Consider the following 26,078-nt stretch of genomic DNA (forward strand, 5'->3'; position numbering starts at 1 on the left):
AATATGGAACAAGATGAACTTTTTTGCAATAAAAAATTTAAAAAAAGTATAATTACTTACTTAGTTCGCTTAACATCTTAAGAAAGCAGTTTAAGACTTGAGGTCTGTCTAAACAGTCATAAACGCAATTTACCTTGAAACGTAAAGGTACTTTTCCAATGGTGCTTAAAACTCTCATAAACTTGTGTGTGAAATTACTTCTGGCGTTTATTTTTGGCTTATATAATTAAATTGTAAATGTTTATAAACTTAGATTTCTTCAGTTTTTGATTTTCTTCATCAAAAGATTTTAAAATTAAAAAGCTTTTTTAATAATATTTAAAAAATGTCTTATTTCAAGTAGAAAAAATGGAGTAACTATATTAATTACAATTAGTAAAGAAAATGTTCTATTTTTACATTCTCATCATAACACAGAAAGTATTTAATTTGTTTGTATATATTTTAATATGGTACTTATATAAATATTTTAATAATAATTATTAGTATTAAATACATTTTTTATTATTATTAAGAACACTATTAAGTAATTAGAGAGTAATAAAAACTCGTATATGAAACATTTTGAACATATTGTCTTTTTATTGACATGACGTTTTTTTTTAATAAATAATTCAAGAATATTTTTCACAAATATGCTTTGCGATTAAAATTGGAGTCTTTTACTGTTTTACAAATTCAATCACATTTCTCAGAAATAATAATTCTCTATATTTATGACATTTCATATTTTCATCAAGAACAATAATTCGGTAACGTTTTTTTCAGCCTTCAATTTCTCTTTTGAAAACTATTCCAGGTGGAAAAGTTCCCGGTAGTGACTATCGGTAGTAACTACCGGTACCGCTACCTGTACAGTCACTACTGGTAGTCACTTCCGGGAGTCACTTCCGGGAATTGCAACCAAAATTTGTTGTGATTCCCGGAAAAATTACCGGTAGTAACTACCGGTAGTGACTACCAGAAGCAAATATCGATAGTGCCTACCGGTAGTGACTGTACAGGTATAGCGGTACCGGTAGTTACTACCGGGAACTTTCCCACCTGAGACAGAGAAAATGCATTGAATAAAGTTTACTTAAAAGTTAAGGAAAACGGCTTCACATGGACAGAAAAAAAAATTTCTCTTTGATAATAAATGAGCGTTTCACCCATTGTGCACGTGCGCATCTTTCTGATTTTCAAATTTCAAAGGGGCAGAATAGTAGTTCCCAGGTGGAAAAGTTCCCGGTAGTGACTATACCCGTAGTGGCTACCGGTACCGCTACCTGTACAGTCACTACCGGTAATTTTTCCGGGAATCGCAACCAAAATTTGTGTAATTCCCGGAAAAATTACCGGTAATAACTGCCGGTAGTGACTACCGGTAGCGAATACTGGTGCGATTACCGGTAGTGACTTTACAGGTAGCGGTACCGGCAGTTACTACTGGTAGCCACTACTGGTAGCCACTACTGGTAGCCACTACTGGTAGCCACTACTGGTAGCCACTACTGGTAGCCACTACTGGTAGCCACTACTGGTAGCCACTACTGGTAGCCACTACTGGTAGCCACTACTGGTAGCCACTACTGGTAGCCACTACTGGTAGCCACTACTGGTAGCCACTACTGGTAGCCACTACTGGTAGCCACTACTGGTAGCCACTACTGGTAGCCACTACTGGTAGCCACTACTGGTAGCCACTACTGGTAGCCACTACTGGTAGCCACTACTGGTAGCCACTACTGGTAGTCACTACCGGGAACTTTTCTACCTGGGTTTTAATAACTCCTTTATTTCAATATTTTAAAAATATGCATAAAAGGCTTGAAAGTATATGAATTAATATATTTCATCTACTATCTTTATAGACTTAACTGATTTTTTAAAAGATTAAGGCTTACATTAAATTTTATTTGTTAAAGTTTTCTTTACACAACAGTTGGTGAAAATTTGTAAAATAACCATATGTAGCCATTTTACTCAACTTTTTGAGTAAATTTTATGCAAATCGTTTTCTCTGAGTATAATTAAATTTTACTTCTTGATTATATCTTTTTATTAATAATTTTTTTTACAAAAATCACATTAATTACGCTCTAGCTATCCATATCTCCTTTTTCGATCTGTTTTGATTAAATTAAAAGTAATTAATATAAAATTATCTTTTTATTAACCTCTAGAGGGCTGGGGTGGCCACTATAGTGGCCAGTTCCGGTATCAGGTTTTTTCTACCTTATATTGACTTCATAAGTAGTCAAATTTTCAGTTTATAACATGGTGATTTTCAATTAAAAAATGCCGGCCCTCTAAAGGTTAAATAGACAGGTCTACAAAATAAGATTTTTTTTAGATGTGGGAATGGTTTCCAATGTATTTTTGTGTGCTGAGCACGATCCCGGGATCCAAAATTGTGTATCATGTCAGAATTTTGAGTAAAAGTAAGGGTGAAATCTCCAAAAACAGTGTTTTTGAGAGTTATCATTATTTTTTTCTACTTAACCTGAGGTGCTAGGCACTTATTATATAGGCTTAAATTAAAGCTTAGATCGTACACTTTAAAACCTGCCCGTGGAGAAGTTTCCCTAAGTTTCCTTATCGAAAACTGAAATTTGATAAGTTTCTGATAGGGAAAAATGCAGAATTTTGGTTAGGTCCTGACGTTTTTCGTGACGCTTGTTTTTCTCAAAAATTAGTTTTAATGGTTAATAGCGAGAAGAATAACAAAAACCCTACGATTGCCCTTTGAGAACTTTCAATTTAACTTTTATTTAACTTTCAATTTTTGATTAATTATAATGTCAGGTTATATTACTACATTATTCTTTATAAAAAATATAATTAAACTGTAAAAAGAAAAGTTGTAGTTTATATAATTCATTAGAAAATATAATGAATTTAAATTATTAAGAATGTGAAAATAATTTTAAATATGTAGCAATCAATTCGAAGATATTAAAAATAAAAATGTCTTATTTACTGGTAAAATCTCCTTGAACTTTGAGAAATTATTTTGTATGATGTTTTTGTAATACAAAAATTATTTTATTAAACGTTAATATATTACCATATATTAACTATTTAAAATATTTTAATCCCAAAAATACAATTTTTAAAAAAAAATTATTAATATACTCTGGCACATGATAACAAAACCTTTTACTATTTTTGAGTTGTCAAAATCTGCGCAGAATATATTTATATGTGAAATCACAAAAACAAACAGAAAATGTTTTCACGACAAAAATTGATTTTAATTAATCATATTATTCTATTTGCTGCTCTTTTTTTAAGGCCTACCCTTATAATGTTATTTTTGTTCCTTAATAAATATATATGACAGTCATAATTTTATAAATAAAAATAAATATATATCAAAAAAACATTAAGGTGAGATTTTAAATATTTTCTTGACAAAAACAATAAAATATTTTGTTTATAATTTTCTCTTTTACAAATTATTGATCGAAAAATTAAGTAAAATAGTTTTTATGCAAAAATATGTAAACATTTAAATAGAAAAATATTTGTTCTTCTAAATCGTTGATCAGAAAAGTTGTGAACCTCACTAAAGTAATTTATTAATTATTAGACTAACTATTTTATTTCAGCACATGCACAAAATAACAATATTCCTGGTAGCACAATATAAAAATCTTAATTGTAAGTTTCGTGTTAACATGATACTGGTGCAAATTTTCTACTATTTATAATAAATAAAATAACCTTAAATTATCATTCAATAAAAATGATAGTAAGTTGAAAGTAATCGAAAGACGGTCGTAGGGTTCTTGTAGGGTTCTCACTATTGGGTACTATGAATCATTTTTATAAAAAATCAAGCGTCACAAGAAACCTCTGGGCCTAATCAGAAATCTGCATTTTTCCACATCAGAATCATACAAGTAATAGGGAAATATTACAAGGCCCTTACGATTTCCCTATTTAAGTTTCTCCTCGGGTGTATACGCAAGATTAAAAAAACATTTTGAAATTTTAAAAAAATGGGGGTAAATACCACAAAAACCGTATTTTTAAGGTAAGTGTTTTCAGTACATATTTTTGTCTCACTAACCTGACGTTCTAGAGACTTCTATATAGCCTTAAATTGGCGGAGGATTTTCTAGTACATGTTCAAGTAATGTTCTTAAACAAGTTCAGCATCTGGAATTGAGACATGTTCTTGTACCAGAACTCGTACAAGATCCTGGACAAGAAAATGTACATGTTCTTGTACATATTTTTTGTGCAGGTTTCATGTACAAGTACTTTTACATGAACACGTTTATGTTCTTGTACAAGAACATTTGTTTAAAAATGTTTTTAAAAAAACTTTAAATTGTAATAAGTTATAGTTATTAAGACTCTTCACTTATGCATGCTAAAAATTATTGCGCAGCTGTAAAGGCTTAAGAAAACTACTGGGCAGCCTTTAAAGTTTTTAATTTTTAATTTAAAAATCATAAATGAACATGTACAAGAACATGTTCCACATCTGGTACAAGAAAATGTACATGAAACCTGCACAAAAAAATATGTATAAGAACATGTACATTTTCTTGTACAAGTATAGTTTCTTGTCCAGGATCTTGTACAAGTTCTGGTACAAAAACATGCTCTCTAAATATGAATCAGTCATATTTCACTGATTAGCAGTAGAAATCTACTAATTGCCATAGCGAAAATTGAGCAACTGATAATTAGTAGAAATTTACTGATTCAATTTTGAAATATAAATTACTGATTGAATCAGTAATATAAATATATGGCAGCGGCCGCAAAATCTACTGATTTAATAGTTAATTTCAAAGGTTATGTTATATACAAATTACTGTTTTAAATAAGTTATTTTCTATTGCTTGTATATTCACTAATTATATTAGTAAATTTCAAAAAATAACTGAAACTCCAGTTAAAATGAAAAGTACTGATTGAATTAGTAAAATTTCTACTGATTCAGATTTAGAAAGTGTCTCAATTCCAGATGCTGAACTCGTTTAAGAACATTACTTGAACATGAACAAGAAAATATACAAGTTCATTAATGAACATGTACAAGAACTTGTACATTTTCTTGTACAAATTTTTTCAGCCGTGATATCTGACCTAAAATTTGTTACATGTAATTTGCGCAGGGAAAATTTTTAAAATACTTTAATCTAACCTGTAAACTGCGTCAGGGTACACTGAAAGAAATACTATATTCGTCGTAACTATACGATTATGCTTGTCGAGTTGTTTTTAAATGTGAAATATAATTTACTATTTCTAGGCTTATATATTGTAGTTTCGGGACACTTAAATAAGAGAAACATGAAAGCCATCACTCTAGCAGAAATAATATATAGCAGTTTTACAAATACTTTGTCACCCATTATTGTATGGCTTTAACACCGATGCCGTGTGGCAGTATCTATATTAGCAATATATTATTGTTTGTCTACCGATAATTATCGCTGTACCTAAATTTCTTTCAGTGTAAAATCTTTCCGTTTTTAAACTGACCTGTAAATTACGCATGACCTTTTTTGAGAGACTTGCGTTGTCAAAATTAAAAAATTTAAATAAATTCTCCTATCATTATATAAAAAAAGCCTTGCGTTGCACAAGAAATATAAAAAGTGTCACTTAGAACAATAAATATTAATTTTTCAACTGTGAAATTATTCTCCACGTAGCCACTAGTAGTAACTGATTCAATGTTAAAATAATTTATCGACTTTTCACCGAATATTAGTTGAAGTTCATAAATATCATTAATACCTCTATATCTGTATTGCCTAAGTTTATTTAAAAATTAATTTAGTGCAATAACGATTTGAAAAATAATTCGAACTTTCTTAAAAATTTCTCCTGAACGCAAGTGACAACCGCGGCGCAATTTACAGGTTGGATTAAAAAAGGCAAGAATTTACCTCGGCGCAATTTACATGTTAGATTATACACATCCGATAAAAGTAGGTAAAATTCGGGTAGATCCGGCGCAGTTTACATACGGCCACTTAAATTAAAGTTTAAAACACACATTTTTAGACCCGTATGCGCAGAATAAAAAAAATTTTACAATTTTGAAAAAAGAGGGTAATCTTTTTAGGTGGCTTGAACCTAATTTTTTTTTAATCTTGCGCATATTTGTCTTATAGTGTGTGATATAAGATTTAATTTAAGGCTATAAAGAAGTCTTTATCACGTCAGATTAAGGGGAAAAAAATACTAAAAACCCTCAAAAAAAAGTTTTTAGAGACTTTACTCCCACTTTACTCAAAATCCTAACGTGATACGCAATTTTGGAACTCGAAATCGTGTCCAGGACACAAAAATACATTGGAAACCACTATGATATCTCAAAAAAAACAAATTTTGTAGGCCTGTGATATTAAAAGACTCTTTCAGACATACAATACTTTCTTTCTTTCAATGAAAAAATTATGTTACAATATTGGTATAAAATTATGATTAAGTTACATGAAACTTTCAATTAATTAAGTAATACAATAATGATTCGCACATTTTAGAAAGTTTCTTTACATTTTTATTTAAAATAATATATATTTATACGAAATATTTCAAAGTCGGTATAAATAAATAAGTTATCACGCATTTATTTTTATTTATTTATTATTTATTCATTTATAGATCCTAGTATTATTGTAATTTGAAAGTAAAAAAAAATTCATTAAAAAATTAAAGCTAAGAAAAAAGATGATACTGAATAAAAATAATAATAAAATGATTATTAATCCTAATAAATTATTGTAATTTTTAATTTTACTATAATTTCATGTCGAATAATATACTTAATGTTTTATAATGTACATATAAACTTTGTTCTACGTTTCAATTTTATTGAATTCTAATACTGTTAAAATAATTAATTTAATGTTGAGATAAACAATTATTGTTCGTTGATGGTGACGTATTTCCACTGATACTTTGGACAATCATACTCAGACAATCGAGGCTACTTCCGTTGTTTTGAGATTGTTGTGATTCCCCATTATCGTATCCTGAAACAAGACAAAAATATTATTTGCAAATTTTAATTAATTTTTTTTAAATTCATATTTATACTATAAATTTGTCGATAAATTACAATTCATAAAGATTTTATGGCATATTAAACATAATACCGCAATTTCCCAAAAATTTAATTGCCAATTTTCAAAAGATTTATTTGTGAACCCGTGTAAGATTGAAATAAATAAATAAAATGTAATCTACAGAGACACGTGGAGGTTGCAGGCGCAGATTAAGATTAAAAAGCAATGCCTCATTAAAATTCAAAATATTAAGAAAGTTCGCAGGCGCAAATATTGTACTGGGCAGGTTTGCCAAAGATAACAAACTCTCAAAGCTTTGAAAATTAAACAAGAAAGGAAGAAAAGAAAAATAAAAAACTAAACAGTTGAATTATTTGAAGCATTCTTAAATAATTTAAAACTTCATTATATATATTCTTTTAAATTTATTAAATTTCTTATGTGAAATTTTTTCTTAATTAGCACATTTTCCTCAAATTATAAAATATTTTATAAAATTTATTAATACCAGAGAACAAATGAAAAGAAATAAGTAAAGATAATTTACTAATTGGTGACAACTGATTATAATGAGGGCAAAAAATATTTTAAAAAATAATTTTTCCATATTATACTGGAATGTGAGATTTCTGAAAGATGAATTTTTCAACTCATAAAGTTCTCTCAACTTTTATAATCCTAATAAATAGAGCAATCACACATATTATTAAAACTTTTCCAACTGTAAAGACCCGTGTATAAAAATCTTCTGGAACGTCTATAGTCAAGCCTGGCGCAATCTAGAAAAAAGTCTAGCATCGCTAGTCTGGAAGGTCTTGCTTGGCGTTGCTGGTCTGGAAAGTGTAGTCAGAGCCAGATCTGGTGCTAGACAGAAGATCTAGATAACTCAAATTTTTTATTTGTTGACATGGCAATATAATTGAGATCAGTCGGATTTTTTAATTTTTTAAAATTTAATTTAAGCTTACATTTTATTTACTATTTTAAGAAAGAAAATTTTATATTAAACAATTCAATTGCAAAATTATTAAAAACAATAATAAAAAAATAATCCTAACTTTTTATAGTGAAAAAAGTATAACTATTATTAAATAGTTAAATTAAGTATAATATATAATGTAAATAATAGTATATTGCTTAACATGGGGAAGACAGACCCATTTACGGAGAGGGCAAATGTTTTTAGCACGAGTCGAGCACTGACATGAACGAAGCCGTAGCCCAAGCGCCGAAGGCTCCGAGGATGAAGGCTGAGTGATTCGCAGTGCTCGTCAAGTGCTAAAAATTCAGTCCTCTCCGTAAATCGGTCCTTCCCCATGTCATGCAACATATTTTTTATCACGAATGCACGATTTCGACAGTTTTGTGCCCCATCCAGCGAGTTTAAACTTCAGGTTTTTGAGTCAGTACCAATGACATCCCGATTAGTATATCTAGCAGACATGCAGGTACTGTCTCACAACGAAAGACTGAAAAGTGTGTGTAAATGATTTGTTTCATGTGTGTGACGTCACGTTTTTACTCCCTAGAGTGTAAATTTTTAAATTAAACGCACCCGCGCACGCCGCTCGAAAAGCTGGAGTTTAAGCTCGCTCGGTGGGGCGTAAAACTGACTAAATCGTGCATGTGTGATGAAAAGATTTTTACAATTGTTCAGGTCTTAGTTTAGGTATAGGGTCGTAGGTTCGATCCCCATGGGTGGTAAATTTTTAATTTAATTTTTTAAATTTAATGTTAGACGTGTAAGTGTACTTATTTAATAAGAATTGTGGATAATATTAATTTTTATTGTATGCGCAATTTTTTTAAGTTCAGAAATATAACGAATTGTTGTTTAAATGATCATTTATAAAAACCATTCCTCCACTATTAATTTATTACTTATAAAGTTTGATGCTTTAGCACTTTTCCTCTTTTTAGGGCTCCATACCAGAAGGGGAAAGCCTATTAATGAGACTAGTGAATTTTTTTAAGTTTTTTTGAAATACATCTAATTTCAATGACATAAAAGTATTGAATTTAGGAATTATGACCAAGATACAAAAAAGTTTCAGTTTTTCATCGACTTTTAAAATATGTTAACGAAAAAAAAAAATTTTAATTTGTTTATAAAAACAGCGAAAATCGCGCCTAAATTTAAAAAAATTTAATTTGTTTATAAAAAATCGCTGTTTTTTATAAACAAATTCAAATTTTTTTTTCGTTAACATTAGCGTGGTCAAGGACATAGAGATCTCAAATTTGGTACACTTACGTATTTTTACGTAAAAATTACAGAAAATGTATGGCGAACATGATTTGGATTGATTTACATAGAGTTGTCAAGGAAAAATAAAAAATTTTGAAAAAAATGGTTTAATCTCTCTAGCGCACACACTATTTGACCAAGACAGTTCATATTTTATTTTTTTACATGTATTTTCACATGTAGATTATAGGAAAAATATATCGAGCACGATTGAAGTTGATGATCTCAAGGAAAACTAATATGGTAAAAGCACCAGTACCTGGACGCTATTGAAGGGGTCTCAAATTTATTTGTGTTTTGTACTAAGATAATTCAATATAATTGATAAAATGTTTGTATTTTCGTTTTATTTACCTTTAAAAATACTAATTAGACAAAATTAATAATAATAGATGTTTTAATTAAATTAAAATCATGAAATAACGAAATTACACATTTGCAGCTGAAGTTGGACATGGTATTTCGAAAGCTGTAGTAGTTAGACATGATAAGACCCAGAAGTTGGACATTAAATAAGTAATTATTTTGATTATTTAATAAATTAAATAATTTAACTAAATTGTAATTATATTAATTGATTGAGTTAATTGAATTAAATCTTTGTCCAACTATTGGGTACAAAATATAAATCGGTAGGTTAACTTGGACAGTCAGTTCAGACAGAATTGGACAGCGATTTTAGAGAAATTGTTTTTTATATTTTTTTTACTCCTACAATTAATAAATTTTATTTTGCCTGAAAGCTAATTATCTAAAGAGTATCTCAAATTTTTTTGATTTTAAATTATCGTAACTCTCCATGAAATTTTAAAATATTTGATGAGAAGCGGGGCAGAAGACAGGGCCTCATTCTTGGGTCGTATGTGTCGTCGTATTTGTCGAAGTATGTGTTGAATTTTGTATTGTGGCCACAAAGTGTGTAAAAGATACAATTTGACATTATATATCAAAAGTGTGTGGAAAATTAGAATTTGATATCATAAATCACAAAGGGAAAATTGATATAAATATAAATTTTTAATATGTCGACGAAAAATGTAAGTAGGTTTCTCATAATAAATTTAAAGTATAAAAAGACGCTCATTGTTTCTGGGTTCACCCAACATCACCCCCTCTGGAATTCAATTAAATTTAATCTATATTAATAATTAAAGTAATAAATTAAATTTTATCTTTAATAAATAAATTTGTTGACCTTCTGTCGACTGACGCCTAACAAACCTTAAAGCCAAACTTTGACCCACACAGCTTTGAACCCGGCCGCGTGTGGTGTGGAATTTTGTAATTTGATATTTTCAATAATAAATAAAATTCCTGTTTCACCATCTACTGGTTCCATTTTTTGCTTTGTCCAGGTACTGGTGCTTTTACCTTAATATTGGAAAAAATACTACGTGCTTACGTGCTATCTGGGTAGGGGAGGATGGGGCAAGGATAGTTAGTGGCTCTATTCCTTACACGGCTTGTTCAAAAAGGGCACCATTCATCATATATACTTGTTTTAACACCAAAAGACGTCAAGAAAAATTTGATCTTGATGCGATATCATTTGTGGAAGCTACGTGTTTATTTGTGAAAATCCTGTTTTTTCTAAAATGTCTCAGTTCTGTTTAAAACACTGTTTCAGATATTAACTGTTTTAAATATTTATTTATGTCCAAAAAATTTTTTTGGTAGTGCTTTGAGGTGCTTTTATCCAATGAAATTAAAAAACCCCAAATTTAATGTCTTTTTTTAATTATTTTTCGTAAAAAGAATTTTGATAACTATCCTTGCCCCAATAGTGGGGCAAGGATAGTTAAATTTTTTTTTTAATTTTCCGCTAATATCTCGAAGGCATTGCAATCCACAGCAAAATAATATATTACAAAATTGTAGCTAAATAAACAGGCTTTCGAACGATACTATTCTTTTTCCGATGCCTATTGAATTTTAGCTGCTAGATCTAAAAATGTTTTACCTAACTATCCTTACCCCATCCTCCCCTATACTTGTCAAATTAACAAACTAAACAAACATTCTGTCATTTTGATATTATTGCCAAAAAAAATTAGAATATTAATAAATTTGTTAACTATTCAAATAAAATCAGTAAATATGATTTAAGCTACAAATTTTTTTTTAATTTTAAATTTGGTAGGTCTGACATAAAATTAATTTCAGTGATTTAAAAAAAACCTCCAAGTCAGTCTGATTCTATAAAAATTTATCTTCTGGTTCACCCAGGAGTACTAAATTATGATTTTCTTTTTTATTTTACAGGAAAAAAGAGATTTACTCAAAAATTCTCGAAAGAGTATATAAGATCTTTCAATACTTGACAGGAAGACATTTATGCCTTTGGACTGGAGCACTTATAGTATAAGCTCTGTTAGACATTCCTGCAGCTTAAAGAAAAGAAAAACTATACTGACCTATATGTATGAGAAAAAGAGATTTCAGAAATTTAAGAGGAAAAGAGAAATTGTTGAGAAAAGGTGAGGGGTAAGAAGATGAAAAAGGGCTAAAGGGGGTGTGAAACTATTAATATTAAAAGATGAGAAATGTGCCAACAAATGCCAGCCTCAAGGAAGGTGGGTTAGATATGCGAGTGAAAAACTTTCACTTGAAAAGATCGTTTATGCTACTTACTAATGACAATATTATATATCCTAATTCGGAAAGCAATTTCTTCATTGGAAAGTTTCCATTGTTTATTATAAAACTTTAATTTGACTTTAATGATTTATAAAAATTTTCAGTTCTTGCTTCATAACTGATTACCAACAAACTTTTAAAAATTTTACATTCAACGACTCTAAAAAAAATATTAGATATTTTTCATAAAATTCGGAAAAAATATCAAAAATCATTTCGTCAATTTGAGCCTCCCAATTCTATAACTCGCCCGACGCTTGGACGGGTAGCAGCGAGAGAGCCATTGACGCTCGCTGCTACCCGACTGACTACCAATAGAGCGTCCGTCCGAGTGTCGGGCGAGTTATAGAATTATGCGAGGCTCAATTATTGAATCAGGTGTTTCGAATTTTTAAAATCTTACTTCTTTGTAATTAGTGACAAAAAAAACCACTAATTGTAAGGAAAATAAATAAAGATTTTAAAAAATATCCGTTATTTTAGATCCGACATTTTGAATTTTGAAACTCTGACTTCAAATTCGTAATAATCAGCGATCCCCCGAATTTTGATAAATATCTCAAATACTATAAGAGCTAAAGGGATACATTTTTTTAAAATTGTAGTTCTCACTGGCGGACAAATAATGAGAGTACTTTAAGTCATATTTGTAAAGATTAACTATTATATTTTTCATTTAAAAATTTTTTGAAAAATCGTTTTTTGCCTATAACTTTAAAAAAAATGTAAGAACACCAATCGATTTTTATCTTTAGGTTTTAAGATTTTTTCAAGACGCATCTTTTGACCTATCAGCGAATATCCTACTGTTAAACGAATTAATTGATCTATTACTGAAACTTTTATTGTAAAATATTACAAAGTTATTCATGTTAAAAAACTATCTCCGCAAACTCCAATTCTAGAACATTGTTACAAAGGAGTTACCAAACCGTTCTATATGATGTAAACTTCACAGTTCTGTTACAATATTATGTAACATTTCTGTAACCTAATCGTCACAAATAATCTCTAATGGACGTTCCAACGTTGTTCTAGAACTGTGTCCGAACAATGTTTCTAAAATTCTGTTGCAGTTTAGTTCTGGATGACATTTGTACCTAAAAATCGGAACAATTCTCCAACAGTGTTACATAACATTTTTATAACACTATAGTCACAAATTTTCAGTAACTAATGTTTCATCGCATATATAGAACTGTATCGTAACTGTTCTAAAATTCTGTTGAAGTTCAGTTCTGAAATATATTTGTAATTGAAATTAAAAATTTAAAGTATGTTCATAGGTACCTTAACTATTTTCTATAGAATTAATAAATTAAGAGTTCATTTTACTTAAATATGTAGTTAAATTTCAAAAACTCTAAAATTGTTATATATCACCTAGTCTTATTTTTTCTTCTTCATATAAGTAATACAGTTTTTAAATTCTGTTAAGCAAGTTTTCTTTTAAAATATACTTTAAAAATTTGAAAAATAAAAAATTATTTATTATACTAAGAAAAATTATGTTCCCAAGTTTTAATAAAAAAAATTAAAAATGTTAAATAAATTATTTAACATTAAAAATAAATTATAATTTATATATAATTATTGTTTGTTTATTGTTCTGCTCCTCAAATCTTAATTTTCCTCAGTCTCAACTTATCAAATCAATTTTGTATTTATATTCCAATGTTACACTGAAAAAATTATATTCTAAATTTAAGAATTTCTTCTTAAATAGGCGCCAAAAGTATTTTCCACTGGAAGTAAGTGGGAAATATTTCTTACAATAATTAATATATTTTTATTGTAAGAATATTTTCCACTTACTTTAAGTGGGGAATATTCTGGGCGCCTATTTAAGAAGAAATTCTAAAATCTAGAATATAATTTTTTCACTTTAGGATAGCGTCATGGTTTGCGTATTAGCCTGCGAAGCGTTAGATTAGTGGGTTTGATCCTAGAGAGCGTTAAATATTTTCGAATATGTATGTAAGCGATTGCATTAAATAATAATATTTCCTTTTTCTGTTACATCAAGTTTCAATATTTTTATTAAGAATAAAAAATATTTTGCATATATTTATTAGGTAATAATCTTGCAATAATGGTTTTATACCATTTTATAGTTGTTACAAAATAGTTCTAGAACTGTTACAAATATACATTTGTCACCATGTTCTAGATCTATTACAGAATCTTACATATCCGCTGAGTAGGGGAGACCGGGGCGCACTTGAGTTTATTTAAAAGTGTTAAGTTACATTAATTTTTCTCTTTATTCTGCTTAAAGTACTTGATGAACTGTAAGTTTGTACAAAATTTCATTAATATTCATTAATTATTGTGGAGTATAAATTAAAATAACTGATTTTGTCACTCCAAAGTAATTTTTTAACCTCTTCATTTTTTTGTGATATCTCTTTAAAAAATTAATTTTAGAAGAGCTCAAATATTAAGTTTTGAGCTCTATACATTTGTTATTAGGAAACAAAAAAAATTTTTTGATTTATATTAACAGTTTTTATAAAAAATTAATAAATATTTCAAAAGTACATTCGGGGTTAGGTGGCGCGGTTATCTGAAAATTTCGTTAAATATTAATAAAATGAAGTTGATAATTAAAGCTGATACGTTACAACAAGTTTTCTATACATTAACTTTTTTAAAAAAGCGAAAATGAGTGAGTTACACAACAAAGAGTAAAAAGTGCGCCAAGTAACCCCAGTCTCCCCTATGGAAACTCATAAATCTCATTGAGTGTGTCAGCAATTTTAGCTTTTGACATGCATTATGTCTCTGTATTAACGCAAATGGAATTGTGTTATTCCCAATTTTATGTGTCGGAAACTCAATTTTTTTATAGTCTTCATGGCAATTTATACACTGAAAAAAATTTTTAACACCCGTATAGGTACCAGGAATTAACTAATTTGCCTGGATACGAGAGGAACCCACTAGGCAATCTTGGTCAAAGTTGAGTTCGAAATATAGTCGAAATGACTAAGAAACCTTCCCAGATAGAACCGAATTTTGCAGGAAGTTAACAACCATGAGTTCGGAAGTTAACACTGTTAACTTCTCGTTAACATCCCAGAAGTTTTAATTGTAGTTTAAGTTAACACTATTATCTTCCTGGAATTTATAAAGCTAAATTTGTCGAAAGTTTTTTTTAGTAATTTTGCATAAATTTTGCAAGAAGTTTTTTTCTGATAAATTCAAAGTTAAAAAAAATATTTTTTTTCAAGTAAGTATTGCCCAGCCCTAGCTTCCACAGAAAACATCTGCACATAAGATAGATTTTTAAGTTTACCATAAAAATTTTGTGTAAAATTACAAAGGAAAACTTTCAGCAAATTTACTTTTCTAACTTTTAACAAGTTAACAGTGTTAACTTAAACTCTAAGGACAAATAAAACTTCTGCGAAGTTTACAGGAAGTTAACAACGTTAACTTCCAAACTTATCGCCGTTAACTTACTCGAAAAATAGTAATCCGTACCACTACTACTATACACCTCTGTGTGTGTGTGTGTGTGTGACGACGTCTGTACGGTCATGCGCAGCGTTCGTAGCCCGGCGTCAAAGTATGCAATTCATGTATAACGAATAAATACTTAATTTCTAATTAATTATTCATTAATTAATAAAAATAAATATTATAATAGTTATTATGCCTATAATAATAAAATAAATTAAAATATATAAAGAAATAAACTCATTAAAAATATATAGTAATTATAATTATTATTTGATATAGTACTTCAAAGTTTTATATATTACAACAATGTGCAATTCCAGCTTCATATAAAATTATTATAACATTAATTTACATAATTCTTATTTATTGTACATAAAATCAGAATAAGTAACAAAATAAGTAATTTTAATTTAATTAATTAAATTTTTTATTAATATTATTTTATTAATATTTTTAAAAATGTTTATATTTTAATTCAATAACTTATCTAATAAATAAATACAGTTTATAATTGACATTAAAGAAGGATATGTGAGGGTAAACAAAAATTTTTCCTATAGCGATTGCGTGCCCGGCTGAAAAAACTTGTACAAGAAAATGTACAAGTTCTTGTACATGTTCATTAATGAACTTGTACATTTTCTTGTACATGTTCGAGTAATGTTCTTGAACAAGTTCAGCATCCGGAATTGAGACATGTTCTTGTACCAGAACTTGTACAAGATCCTGAACAAGAAAATATACTTGTACAAGAAAATGTACATATTCTTGTACATATTTTTTTGTGCAGGTTTCATATACATTTTCTTGTACCAGATGTGGAACATGTTCTTGTACATGTTCACTTATGTCTTTTAAATTAAAAATTAAAAACTTTAAAGGCTGCGCAGTAGTTTTTTTTAAGCCTTTACAGCTGCGCAATAATTTTTAGCATACATAAGTGAAGATTCTTAATAATTGTAACTTATTAAAATTTCAAATTTTTTTCAAAAACATTTTTAAACAAATGTTCTTGTACAAGAACATAAACGTGTTCATGTAAAAGTACTTGTACATGAAACCTGCACAAAAAATATGTACAAGAACATGTACATTTTCTTGCACAAGTATATTTTCTTGTCCAGGATCTTGTACAAGTTCTGGTACAAGAACATGTCTCAATTCCGGATGCTGAACTTGTTCAAGAACATTACTCGAACATGTACAAGAAAATGTACAAGTTCATTAATGAACATGTACAAGAACTTGTACATTTTCTTGTACAAGTTTTTTCAGCCGGGTGGTCGAGAGGCTTAATGTAAAGTCAAGCGATGTTAGATTGCGTTTTGATATAAGTTAGGCAGGGTTCGAATCTGTATAAATGTAAGATTTTTCGATAAATTTCGTTATTAAATTATAAGTATGAATATGTTAAAATAGTTAAACTTGTGAATTAATTAATATAATACACATATAGAATGTTAATCAATTGGATCGAGAAAATTTTTTTAAACGCACTTTTTATTTTATTTTAATTTATTAAAATAAAGCAAGAAAATATATAGTTCTTTTTATAAACGTTTTTAGTGGCAGACGCGCAGCTACACACGCGTCGGCATTCCCTCCACCCGTCGGTGTGAGGCGCGTCGTTGTAGTGGTACGGATTGCTACTTTTTCTAGTAAAAATCCTAAGGAAATAGTAATAATTGCTCCGATTCATAATAGAAGTTGCTTCGCTCCTAGTATTAATTGCTCGGGACATTTTAAATATTACTCAACTTTTAATAAAAGTTATTATTTCTTGAGCAGTTCCCAAATTACTATTTGAAACTAGTAATTTTTGATCGAAAATGTTACACTTATTATTTTTTTTTGCTAGTAACTTTAAATAAGTGAAATATTTTAGTTAGGAGAGAGTTCAGGATTTAATAATAATTTTGACATAAATTTCATGAAATCCAAGACGAAGTACTCACTCATCTTAAAAAAATTCGTGCGCAAATAATCGGTTATATTAATTTTGTACGTCAGTACATTAGCTCACGTAGAAACTTGAATTTCGAAAGTCATCACCTCTAAATGAAATGTAGATATACCCACGTTGGAATTATTGCTGACGTGAAAATATACTCTAGCAATCAGTCTACTTCTAAATCTTCCGTCACTTATGTTTTGTTTTTACTTTTTTCTCTTATATATTTATAATAAAGTATCGAGAGCGATTTTCTATTTCACAGTAAATTACGTTGTGGATTTCTGGCCGATGTAGTGTGACTATTCCCAGAATAGGTTGAATTTCGGGTGAATAACCCTGAGAAACTATATATGAAATATCAACTGTAATATCAATATATTTAAATAATCCTTAAACAATAATCGCTTATAAATTTTATCACACAATTTTTTAATTTAATAATTTATTTAATTTTTTAATAATTTAACGCAAAATTATGTATCTTTCGGAGAACAGCGAGATTCCTTGTACCCAAATCTATCATTCCTCAAAATTTTAGACAAAAATCTTTTTTCATTTTAGAGTAAGATGTAAACAACCAAAACACAATTTCCCATACAATGTCACATATACATATATGAAATAGATAGAAAAAAAAGTTTCAAAAAATAATCTTTCACGTCCTTGTTGAGAAGATGCATGAAATATTGAAAAAAACTTGAGTGCGCTTGAAATCACGATATTTAAATAATAAAAATTTACATTTCAAATCATATAGTCTTTGTGAGATTTAAGGATTGAAGTTTTTTTTTAATCTTGTGATAAAGTTCATACATCAAGGCAGAAAGAAGTAAAAAAAGAAAATGTAAAATTGTGTGAAAATCGATTTCTGACTGGAGTTTAACTATAATTTTCATCCTCAAGTTGAACACAAAGCATAAATCGAGTCTATGGAGTGATTTTACTTTGAATCGTTTGCATTTTACAGGCACTTTACTGCTCCTCGGTACGCGACATTAGAACCTACATTTAAAAGTAGGCAAGTGTATTTAGTCTTTTAAAAATATGTAAACACAAATTAATGTAAAATGATATTAAAAGTATTAAAGTTCATTTTGCACATGATTTTTAAATTATGTTTGTAAAAGAAATTTTTGTTAGGTATTACGTACTGATTTATTAAACTTGTACTATATATAGTACAAGTTTTTAAGTATACTTAAATTTTTTGTCGTGTAAAGGAGAACTTAAAATTATGTGTAAACAATTTTAACAAGCTGTAAATATATATACAGTAAAACCCTGGCTTACGCTACCCCGTTTTACGCGAATTCGGAAATACGCGGTTTTTTTATGGCCGCGCGAATTAACTCGTAATTAATTAATAAATAATTTATTATTGTTTTTTACGTTGTTTTTATTCATAAAAATGTAAATAGTTTTATTACCCGATATTTTATTAAACATATTTTTTTTAAGAGAGAGAGAGAGAGAGGGGGGGGAGAAGGGGGGAGTTCTTTCCTTTGGTTTTATATGAGTGCCAGAAATGACGTTCATTAATATTATAGTAGCTCACTTCCCACGAAGACGTCTTTCAAGACATCTTTAACTTCTCCCTCAGTAAAGTATAGTACACATTAAAGTCGTGCTATTCCGAACTAAAAAATCAGAATTTTTTAAATTATATAAATATTGTAGAAAGTAATCAATTATTTTTGTGTAGATTTTAACGATTTGATTTTTAGTTTAAATATTTGGAGCAAGATAGCCAGAATCAGGTGCAGAAATGTGGGAAGGGCAAACAAGAAAGGTTTTAAAGTGTGGACATGTAAATTATGATTTTGAAATGAGGAAACGTTGTGGAGCAAGACATTATAAAAACCGCTGCTATAAATTGAAGTATGAACACTTTGCTTCCTCATGGAAATTTTTTGTAATCAATTTATGGTAGTATTATAATAATTTTAAAAAGGTGTTAAGTTGTATTTTTGGACGTTTTCAGAGATAGATTTTCAACATCATTAACTTCGTAATATTTTATAATAAAAGGTTAAATAATAGGTCAATTGATTCGTTTTTGAATATTCTCCAAGTTGCTCATAATAATTTTAAAGTTACATAAATATTTTTTAATAAATAATGCAAAAAAGGCAGGTTTCTTAAAAAATTTCAATCTTAAAATGTTAATAACTCTGGATAAAAAAACAGTAGAATATTTGCTAATAGGCCAAAAGATGCAGCCTGAAAAACTCTACAAAACAAAAGATCTGTATATACATATATAATTTTTAAAAATTCTATAACTTTGGATAGAATAACAGTAGAATGTTCGCTAATAGCTCGGAAGATGCGTCTTAAAAAAATCGACAAAATTAAAGAAAAATATTCATTGGTGTTCTAACATTTTTTTTTAAGTTATGGGGAAAAAAACGATTTTTCAAAAATTTTTAAATGCAAAAAAATAATAGTTAATCTTTATTACAGTGCAAAAAGAACCCACGTAAAAAGGTTCCCGGAATTTTTGCAGAGTGACTCTGGGAGTAGTTCCCAGAACATTCTGAGAACATTCCCGGAAAATTTTTGGTTTTTCCCAGAATTCATGGAATTTTCGTTTCAATCAAGTAATTGATACTCCGGGATGACTCCAACGTACATCCAGATATCCAGGAGTCAATTGGACAACTTCATCAGGGAATTTTAACTGTAATGAAATAATCAATACTCCAGGATGACTCCAACGTTCATCATGATGACTAGGAGTCAATTGGACAACTTCTCCAGGGAATTTTAGCTGTAATCAAACAATCAATACTCCAGGATGACTCCAACGAACATCATGATGACTAGGAGTCAATTGGACAACTTCTCTGGGGAATTTTCGTTTTAACCAAATAATCGAGTTTCTATGACAACTCTAACGTACATCCAGATACCCAGGTGTGAATTGGGCAACTTCTCCATGGAATTTTAACTGTAATGAAATAATCGATACTCCAGGATGACTCCAACGTACATCATGATGACTAGGAGTCAATTGGACAACTTCTTCAGGGAATTTTAGCTGTAATAAAACAATCGATACTCCAGGATGACTCCAAAGTACATCATGATGACTAGGAATCAATTGGACAACTTCTCCAGAGAATTTTAGCTGCAATAAAACAATCGATACTCCAGGATGACTCCAACGTACATCATGATGACTAGGAGTCAATTGGACAACTTCTCTACAGAATTTTAGCTGTAATCAAATAATCGATACTCCAGGATGACTCCAAAGTACATCATGATCACTAGGAGTCAATTGCACAACTTCTTCAGGGAATTTTCGTTTCAACAAAATAATCGATTTTTTAAGACAACTCCAACGTACATCCGGATACCCAGGAGTATATTGGTCAACTTCTTCAGAGAATTTTACACGGAGAAAATTTAAGTATCAATTTTTGTTAAACTCATATGTATTTTTAGTAAATTGACTACTAAAGTGGGGAAAAAACGAGAAGAAGCCGAAATTTCTTATTTAATAGAAGTCTTTTTAACAATATATGACCTCTTTTTTTCAATATTTAGTAGTCAAGTTAAGAAAAATTCGACGTGGACAGTATCGTAATTTAAAACGGTTAGATGAAGCCCCGACTTCAAGCAACAATTATTCATTAACTTTTAATTATATCATAAATAATATTAATGAGGCTTTAATGTATAGGTTATTTTGCTTTTTCTGTGTTTAAGATTTCACAATCCGGTTAGATTATACATTGAAAATACATTTTTTATGAAGTTAGGGGCGCTTAAAACATCAAGTACTCTTCTGAGCACATGTGAGCTTGTCTATGAAACCCCCTAAAAAAATATATCATGTCATGTACATCTCTTATATGAGAGATTCATTTTCAATCGCCCCAGCCCAAAAAGTCAATGTTCTGGGATTGGCTTCATACTTTGGTAAATTGTTGTCCGATATGATAGTAATAAATCCCTAAAATATAAACGCATTAAAAAAATATTTGTAAAAAGTAGAGGGGGTTGAAGTTTTGACGTTAAGGGTAACATTGTCATTTTCAAATCCGTATAACTATGACAAAAGTTAATGGATTTTAATTTATCTATAATGAATTTTGATGCTTTTTTCACGTACTTTTCAAAAAAGTATACAAAATTAAAAAAAAAAATTTTTGACCCCTTTTTTTCAAAATCAACCCTTATTTTTCGATTTTCACCCCTTCGGTAAAATAAAGTGGGACAACAATAATTTTGTGAGAATCCTAATATTAAATAATCCTAAATATTAAATCCAAGTTTATAATTCTTTTAATTATTGAGAATCAGTTTGAAACGAAAATTCCCTGAAGAAGTTGTCCAATTCACTCCTAGTCATTATGATGTACGTTAGAGTTATCCTGGAGTATTGATTATTTGATTACAGCTAAAATTCCCCAGAGAAGTTGTCCAATTGACTCCTAGTCATCATGATGTTCGTTGGAGTCATCCTGGAGTATCGATTATTTGATTACAGTAAAAATTCCATGGAGAAGTTGCCCAATTCACACCTGGGTATCTGGATGTACGTGGGAGTTGTCATAGAAACTTGATTATTTGGTTAAAACGAAAATTCCCTGAAGAAGTTTTCCAATTGACTCCTAGTCATCATGATGTACGTTGGAGTCATCCTGGAGTATCAATTGTTTGATTACAGCTAAAATTCCCCAGAGAAGTTGTCCAATTGACTCCTAGTCATCATGATGTTCGTTGGAGTCATCCTGGAGTATCGATTGTTTGATTACAGTTAAAATTCCCCAGAGAAGTTGTCCAATTGACTCCTAGTCATCATGATGTTCGTTGGAGTCATCCTGGAGTATCGATTGTTTGATTACAGCTAAATTTCCCTGAAGAAGTTGTCCAACTGACTCCTAGTCATTATAATGTACTTTGGAGTGCTCCTGGACCATCGATTGTTTGATTAGAGCTAAAATTCCCTGGAGAAGTTGCCCAATTGACTCCTAGTCATCATGATGAACGTTGGAGTCATCCTGGATTATCGATTGTTTGATTACAGCTAAAATTCTCCAGAGAAGTTGTCCAATTGACTCCTAGTCATCATGATGTTCGATGGAGTCATCCTGGAGTATCGATTGTTTGATTACATCTAAAATTCCCCAGAGAAGTTGTCCAATTGACTCCTAGTCATCATGATGTTCGTTGGAGTCATCCTGGACTATCGATTGTTTGATTACAGCTAAAATTCCCCAGAGAAGTTGTCCAATTGACTCCTAGTCATCATGATGTTCGTTGGAGTCATCCTGGAGTATTGATTATTTGATTACAGCTAAATTTCCCTGAAGAAGTTGTCCAACTGACTCCTAGTCATTATAATGTACTTTGGAGTGCTCCTGGACTATCGATTGTTTGATTAGAGCTAAAATTCCCTGGAGAAGTTGCCCAATTGACTCCTAGTCATCATGATGAACGTTGGAGTCATCCTGGATTATCGATTGTTTGATTACAGCTAAAATTCCCTAGAGAAGTTGTCCAATTGACTCCTAGTCATCATGATGTTCGTTGGAGTCATCCTGGAGTATCGATTGTTTGATTACAGCTAAAATTCCCAAAAGAAGTTGTCCAATTGACTCCTAGTCATCATGATGTTCGTTGGAGTCATCCTGGAGTATAGATTGTTTGATTACAGTTAAAATTCCCCAGAGAAGTTGTTCAATTGACTCCTAGTCATCATGATGTTCGTTGGAGTCATCCTGGAGTATCGATTGTTTGATTACAGCTAAATTTCCCTGAAGAAGTTGTCCAACTGACTCCTAGTCATTATAATGTACTTTGGAGTGCTCCTGGACCATCGATTGTTTAATTAGAGCTAAAATTCCCTGGAGAAGTTGCCCAATTGACTCCTAGTCATCATGATGAACGTTGGAGTCATCCTGGATTATCGATTGTTTGATTACAGCTAAAATTCCCTAGAGAAGTTGTCCAATTGACTCCTAGTCATCATGATGTTCGTTGGAGTCATCCTGGAGTATCGATTGTTTGATTACAGCTAAAATTCCCCAGAGAAGTTGTCCAATTGACTCCTAGTCATCATGATGTTCGTTGGAGTCATCCTGGAGTATCGATTGTTTGATTACAGTTAAAATTCCCCAGAGAAGTTGTCCAATTGACTCCTAATCATCATGATGTTCGTTGGAGTCATCCTGGAGTATCGATTGTTTGATTACAGCTAAATTTCCCTGAAGAAGTTGTCCAACTGACTCCTAGTCATTATAATGTACTTTGGAGTGCTCCTGGACCATCGATTGTTTGATTAGAGCTAAAATTCCCTGGAAAAGTTGCCCAATTGACTCCTAGTCATCATGATGAACGTTGGAGTCATCCTGGATTATCGATTGTTTGATTACAGCTAAAATTCTCCAGAGAAGTTGTCCAATTGACTCCTAGTCATCATGATGTTCGATGGAGTCATCCTGGAGTATCGATTGTTTGATTACAGTTAAAATTCCCCAGAGAAGTTGTCCAATTGACTCCTAGTCATCATGATGTTCGTTGGAGTCATCCTGGAGTATCGATTGTTTGATTACAGCTAAATTTCCCTGAAGAAGTTGTCCAACTGACTCCTAGTCATTATAATGTACTTTGGAGTGCTCCTGGACCATCGATTGTTTGATTAGAGCTAAAATTCCCTGGAGAAGTTGCCCAATTGACTCCTAGTCATCATGATGAACGTTGGAGTCATCCTGGATTATCGATTGTTTGATTACAGCTAAAATTCTCCAGAGAAGTTGTCCAATTGACTTCTAGTCATCATGATGTTCGATGGAGTCATCCTGGAGTATCGATTGTTTGATTACAGCTAAAATTCCCCAGAGAAGTTGTCCAATTGACTCCTAGTCATCATGATGTTCGTTGGAGTCATCCTGGAGTATCGATTGTTTGATTACAGCTAAAATTCCCCAGAGAAGTTGTCCAATTGACTCCTAGTCATCATGATGTTCGTTGGAGTCATCCTGGAGTATCGATTGTTTTGTTACAGCTAAAATTCCCCAGAGAAGTTGTCCAATTGACTCCTAGTCATCATGATGTTCGTTGGAGTCATCCTGGAGTATCGATTGTTTTATTACAGCTAAAATTCCCTGAAGAAGTTGTCCATTTGACTCCTAGTCATTATGATGTACTATGGTGTCATCCTAGAGTATCGATTGTTTCATAACAGCTCAAATTCCCTGGAGAAGTGTTCCAATTGATTCCTAGTCATCATGATGAACGTTGGAGTCATCCTGGAGTATTGATGGTTTGATTACAGCTAAACTTCCCTGAAGAAGTTGTCCAATTGACTCCTGGATATCTGGATGTACGTTGGAGTCATCCCGGAGTATCAATTACTTGATTGAAACGAAAATTCCATGAATTCTGGGAAAAAACCAAAAATTTTCCGGGAATGTTCTCAGAATGTTCTGGGAACTACTCCCAGAATCACTCTGCAAAAATTCCGGGAAGTTTTTCACGTGGGAAGTATCTCATTTTAAGAAGTTTTGGTAGCGTTTTTAAGACATTTAAGATGTCTTGATGTCTTGAAAACGCTACAATAACATCTTAAAATAAGATACTCTCTAAATATGAATCAGTCATATTTCACTGATTAGCAGTGTAATATGGCTCAAAGTACTCTCATTAATTGTCCGCCAGTTAGAACAACAATTTTAAAAAAATGTATCCCTTTAGCTCTTATAGTATTTGAGATAATCTAACATCGCATGCTTTTACATTAAGCCTATCGGCCACGCAATCGCTATAGAGAAAATTTTTGTTTACCCTCACACTCTCTAAATCTTAATCAGTAGAAATTTTACTAATTCAATTAGTACTTTTCATTTTAACTCAAGTTTCAGTTATTTTTTGAAATTTATTAATATAATTAGTGAATGTACACTAAAAAAAATTTATTTGATTTAAATACCGGTGTATTTGGTTATTATCAAATAAATATTTACTTGAATCAAATATTTCAGTATTTGAAGCAAATACCATTTATTAGATTCTAATAAGAAATATTTGATTCAAGTAAATATTTATTTGATAATAACCAAATACACCGGTATTTGAATCAAATAAATTTTTTTTTCAGTGTATAAGCAATAGAAAATAACTTACTCTCTTAATTTGAATCAGTGAAATTTCACTGGTGAAATAGCTAGAAGTCGGTTACTGAATCATTTAGTGAAATTTTCACTGAAAATCAGTCATATATCACTGATATCCAGTGAAAATTTCACTAAATGAATCAGTCAATCTGTATTATGGGTAAAACAGATTGACTAATTCATTTAGTAAAATTTTCACTGGAAATGAATCAGTCAATCTGTATTATGGGTAAAACAGATTGACTAATTCATTTAGTAAAATTTTCACTGGAAATCAGTGATATATGACTGATTTTCAGTGAAAATTTCACTAAATGATTCAGTAACCGACTTCTATAGCTATTTCACCAGTAAAATTTCACTGATTCAAATTAAGAGAGTATGTAAATCAGAAATTTGTATATAACATAACCTTTAAAATTAATTGTTAAATCAATAGATTTTGCGGCCGCTGCCATATGTTTATACACTAAAACGTCAATCGAGAACAGACGAATGTGCAGTGCTGTTCTCGATTGACGTGATTTTTATCGCTCGAAAATAAAAACACTCAGGGCCGTATGAAGGGCCTTACGCAACAATGTGAATTCTATCTAGGGGATTTTCACTAGTGGGGCACTGAATCC

At 30.4% G+C, this 26,078-nt stretch overlaps 1 protein-coding gene across 1 annotated transcript in view; it reads right to left on the reverse strand.

The window, feature by feature from the left end:
* Positions 1–6,679: 6,679 nt before the first annotated feature.
* LOC127285410 (transcription factor SUM-1) overlaps positions 6,680–26,078 on the reverse strand; it is a 158,032-nt gene continuing 138,633 nt past the window's right edge. Inside the window, exon 5 of the mRNA XM_051311412.1 lies at positions 6,680–6,989. Coding sequence (XP_051167369.1) covers positions 6,859–6,989 — 131 coding nt within the window. The 3' untranslated portion in view covers positions 6,680–6,858. The remainder of the gene's footprint in view (positions 6,990–26,078) is intronic.

Source organism: Leptopilina boulardi, unplaced genomic scaffold (assembly GCF_019393585.1).
Source record: "Leptopilina boulardi isolate dan_hultmark-lab unplaced genomic scaffold, ZJU_Lbou_2.1 LbouV2_332, whole genome shotgun sequence".
Classification (NCBI taxonomy): Eukaryota; Metazoa; Arthropoda; class Insecta; order Hymenoptera; family Figitidae; genus Leptopilina; species Leptopilina boulardi.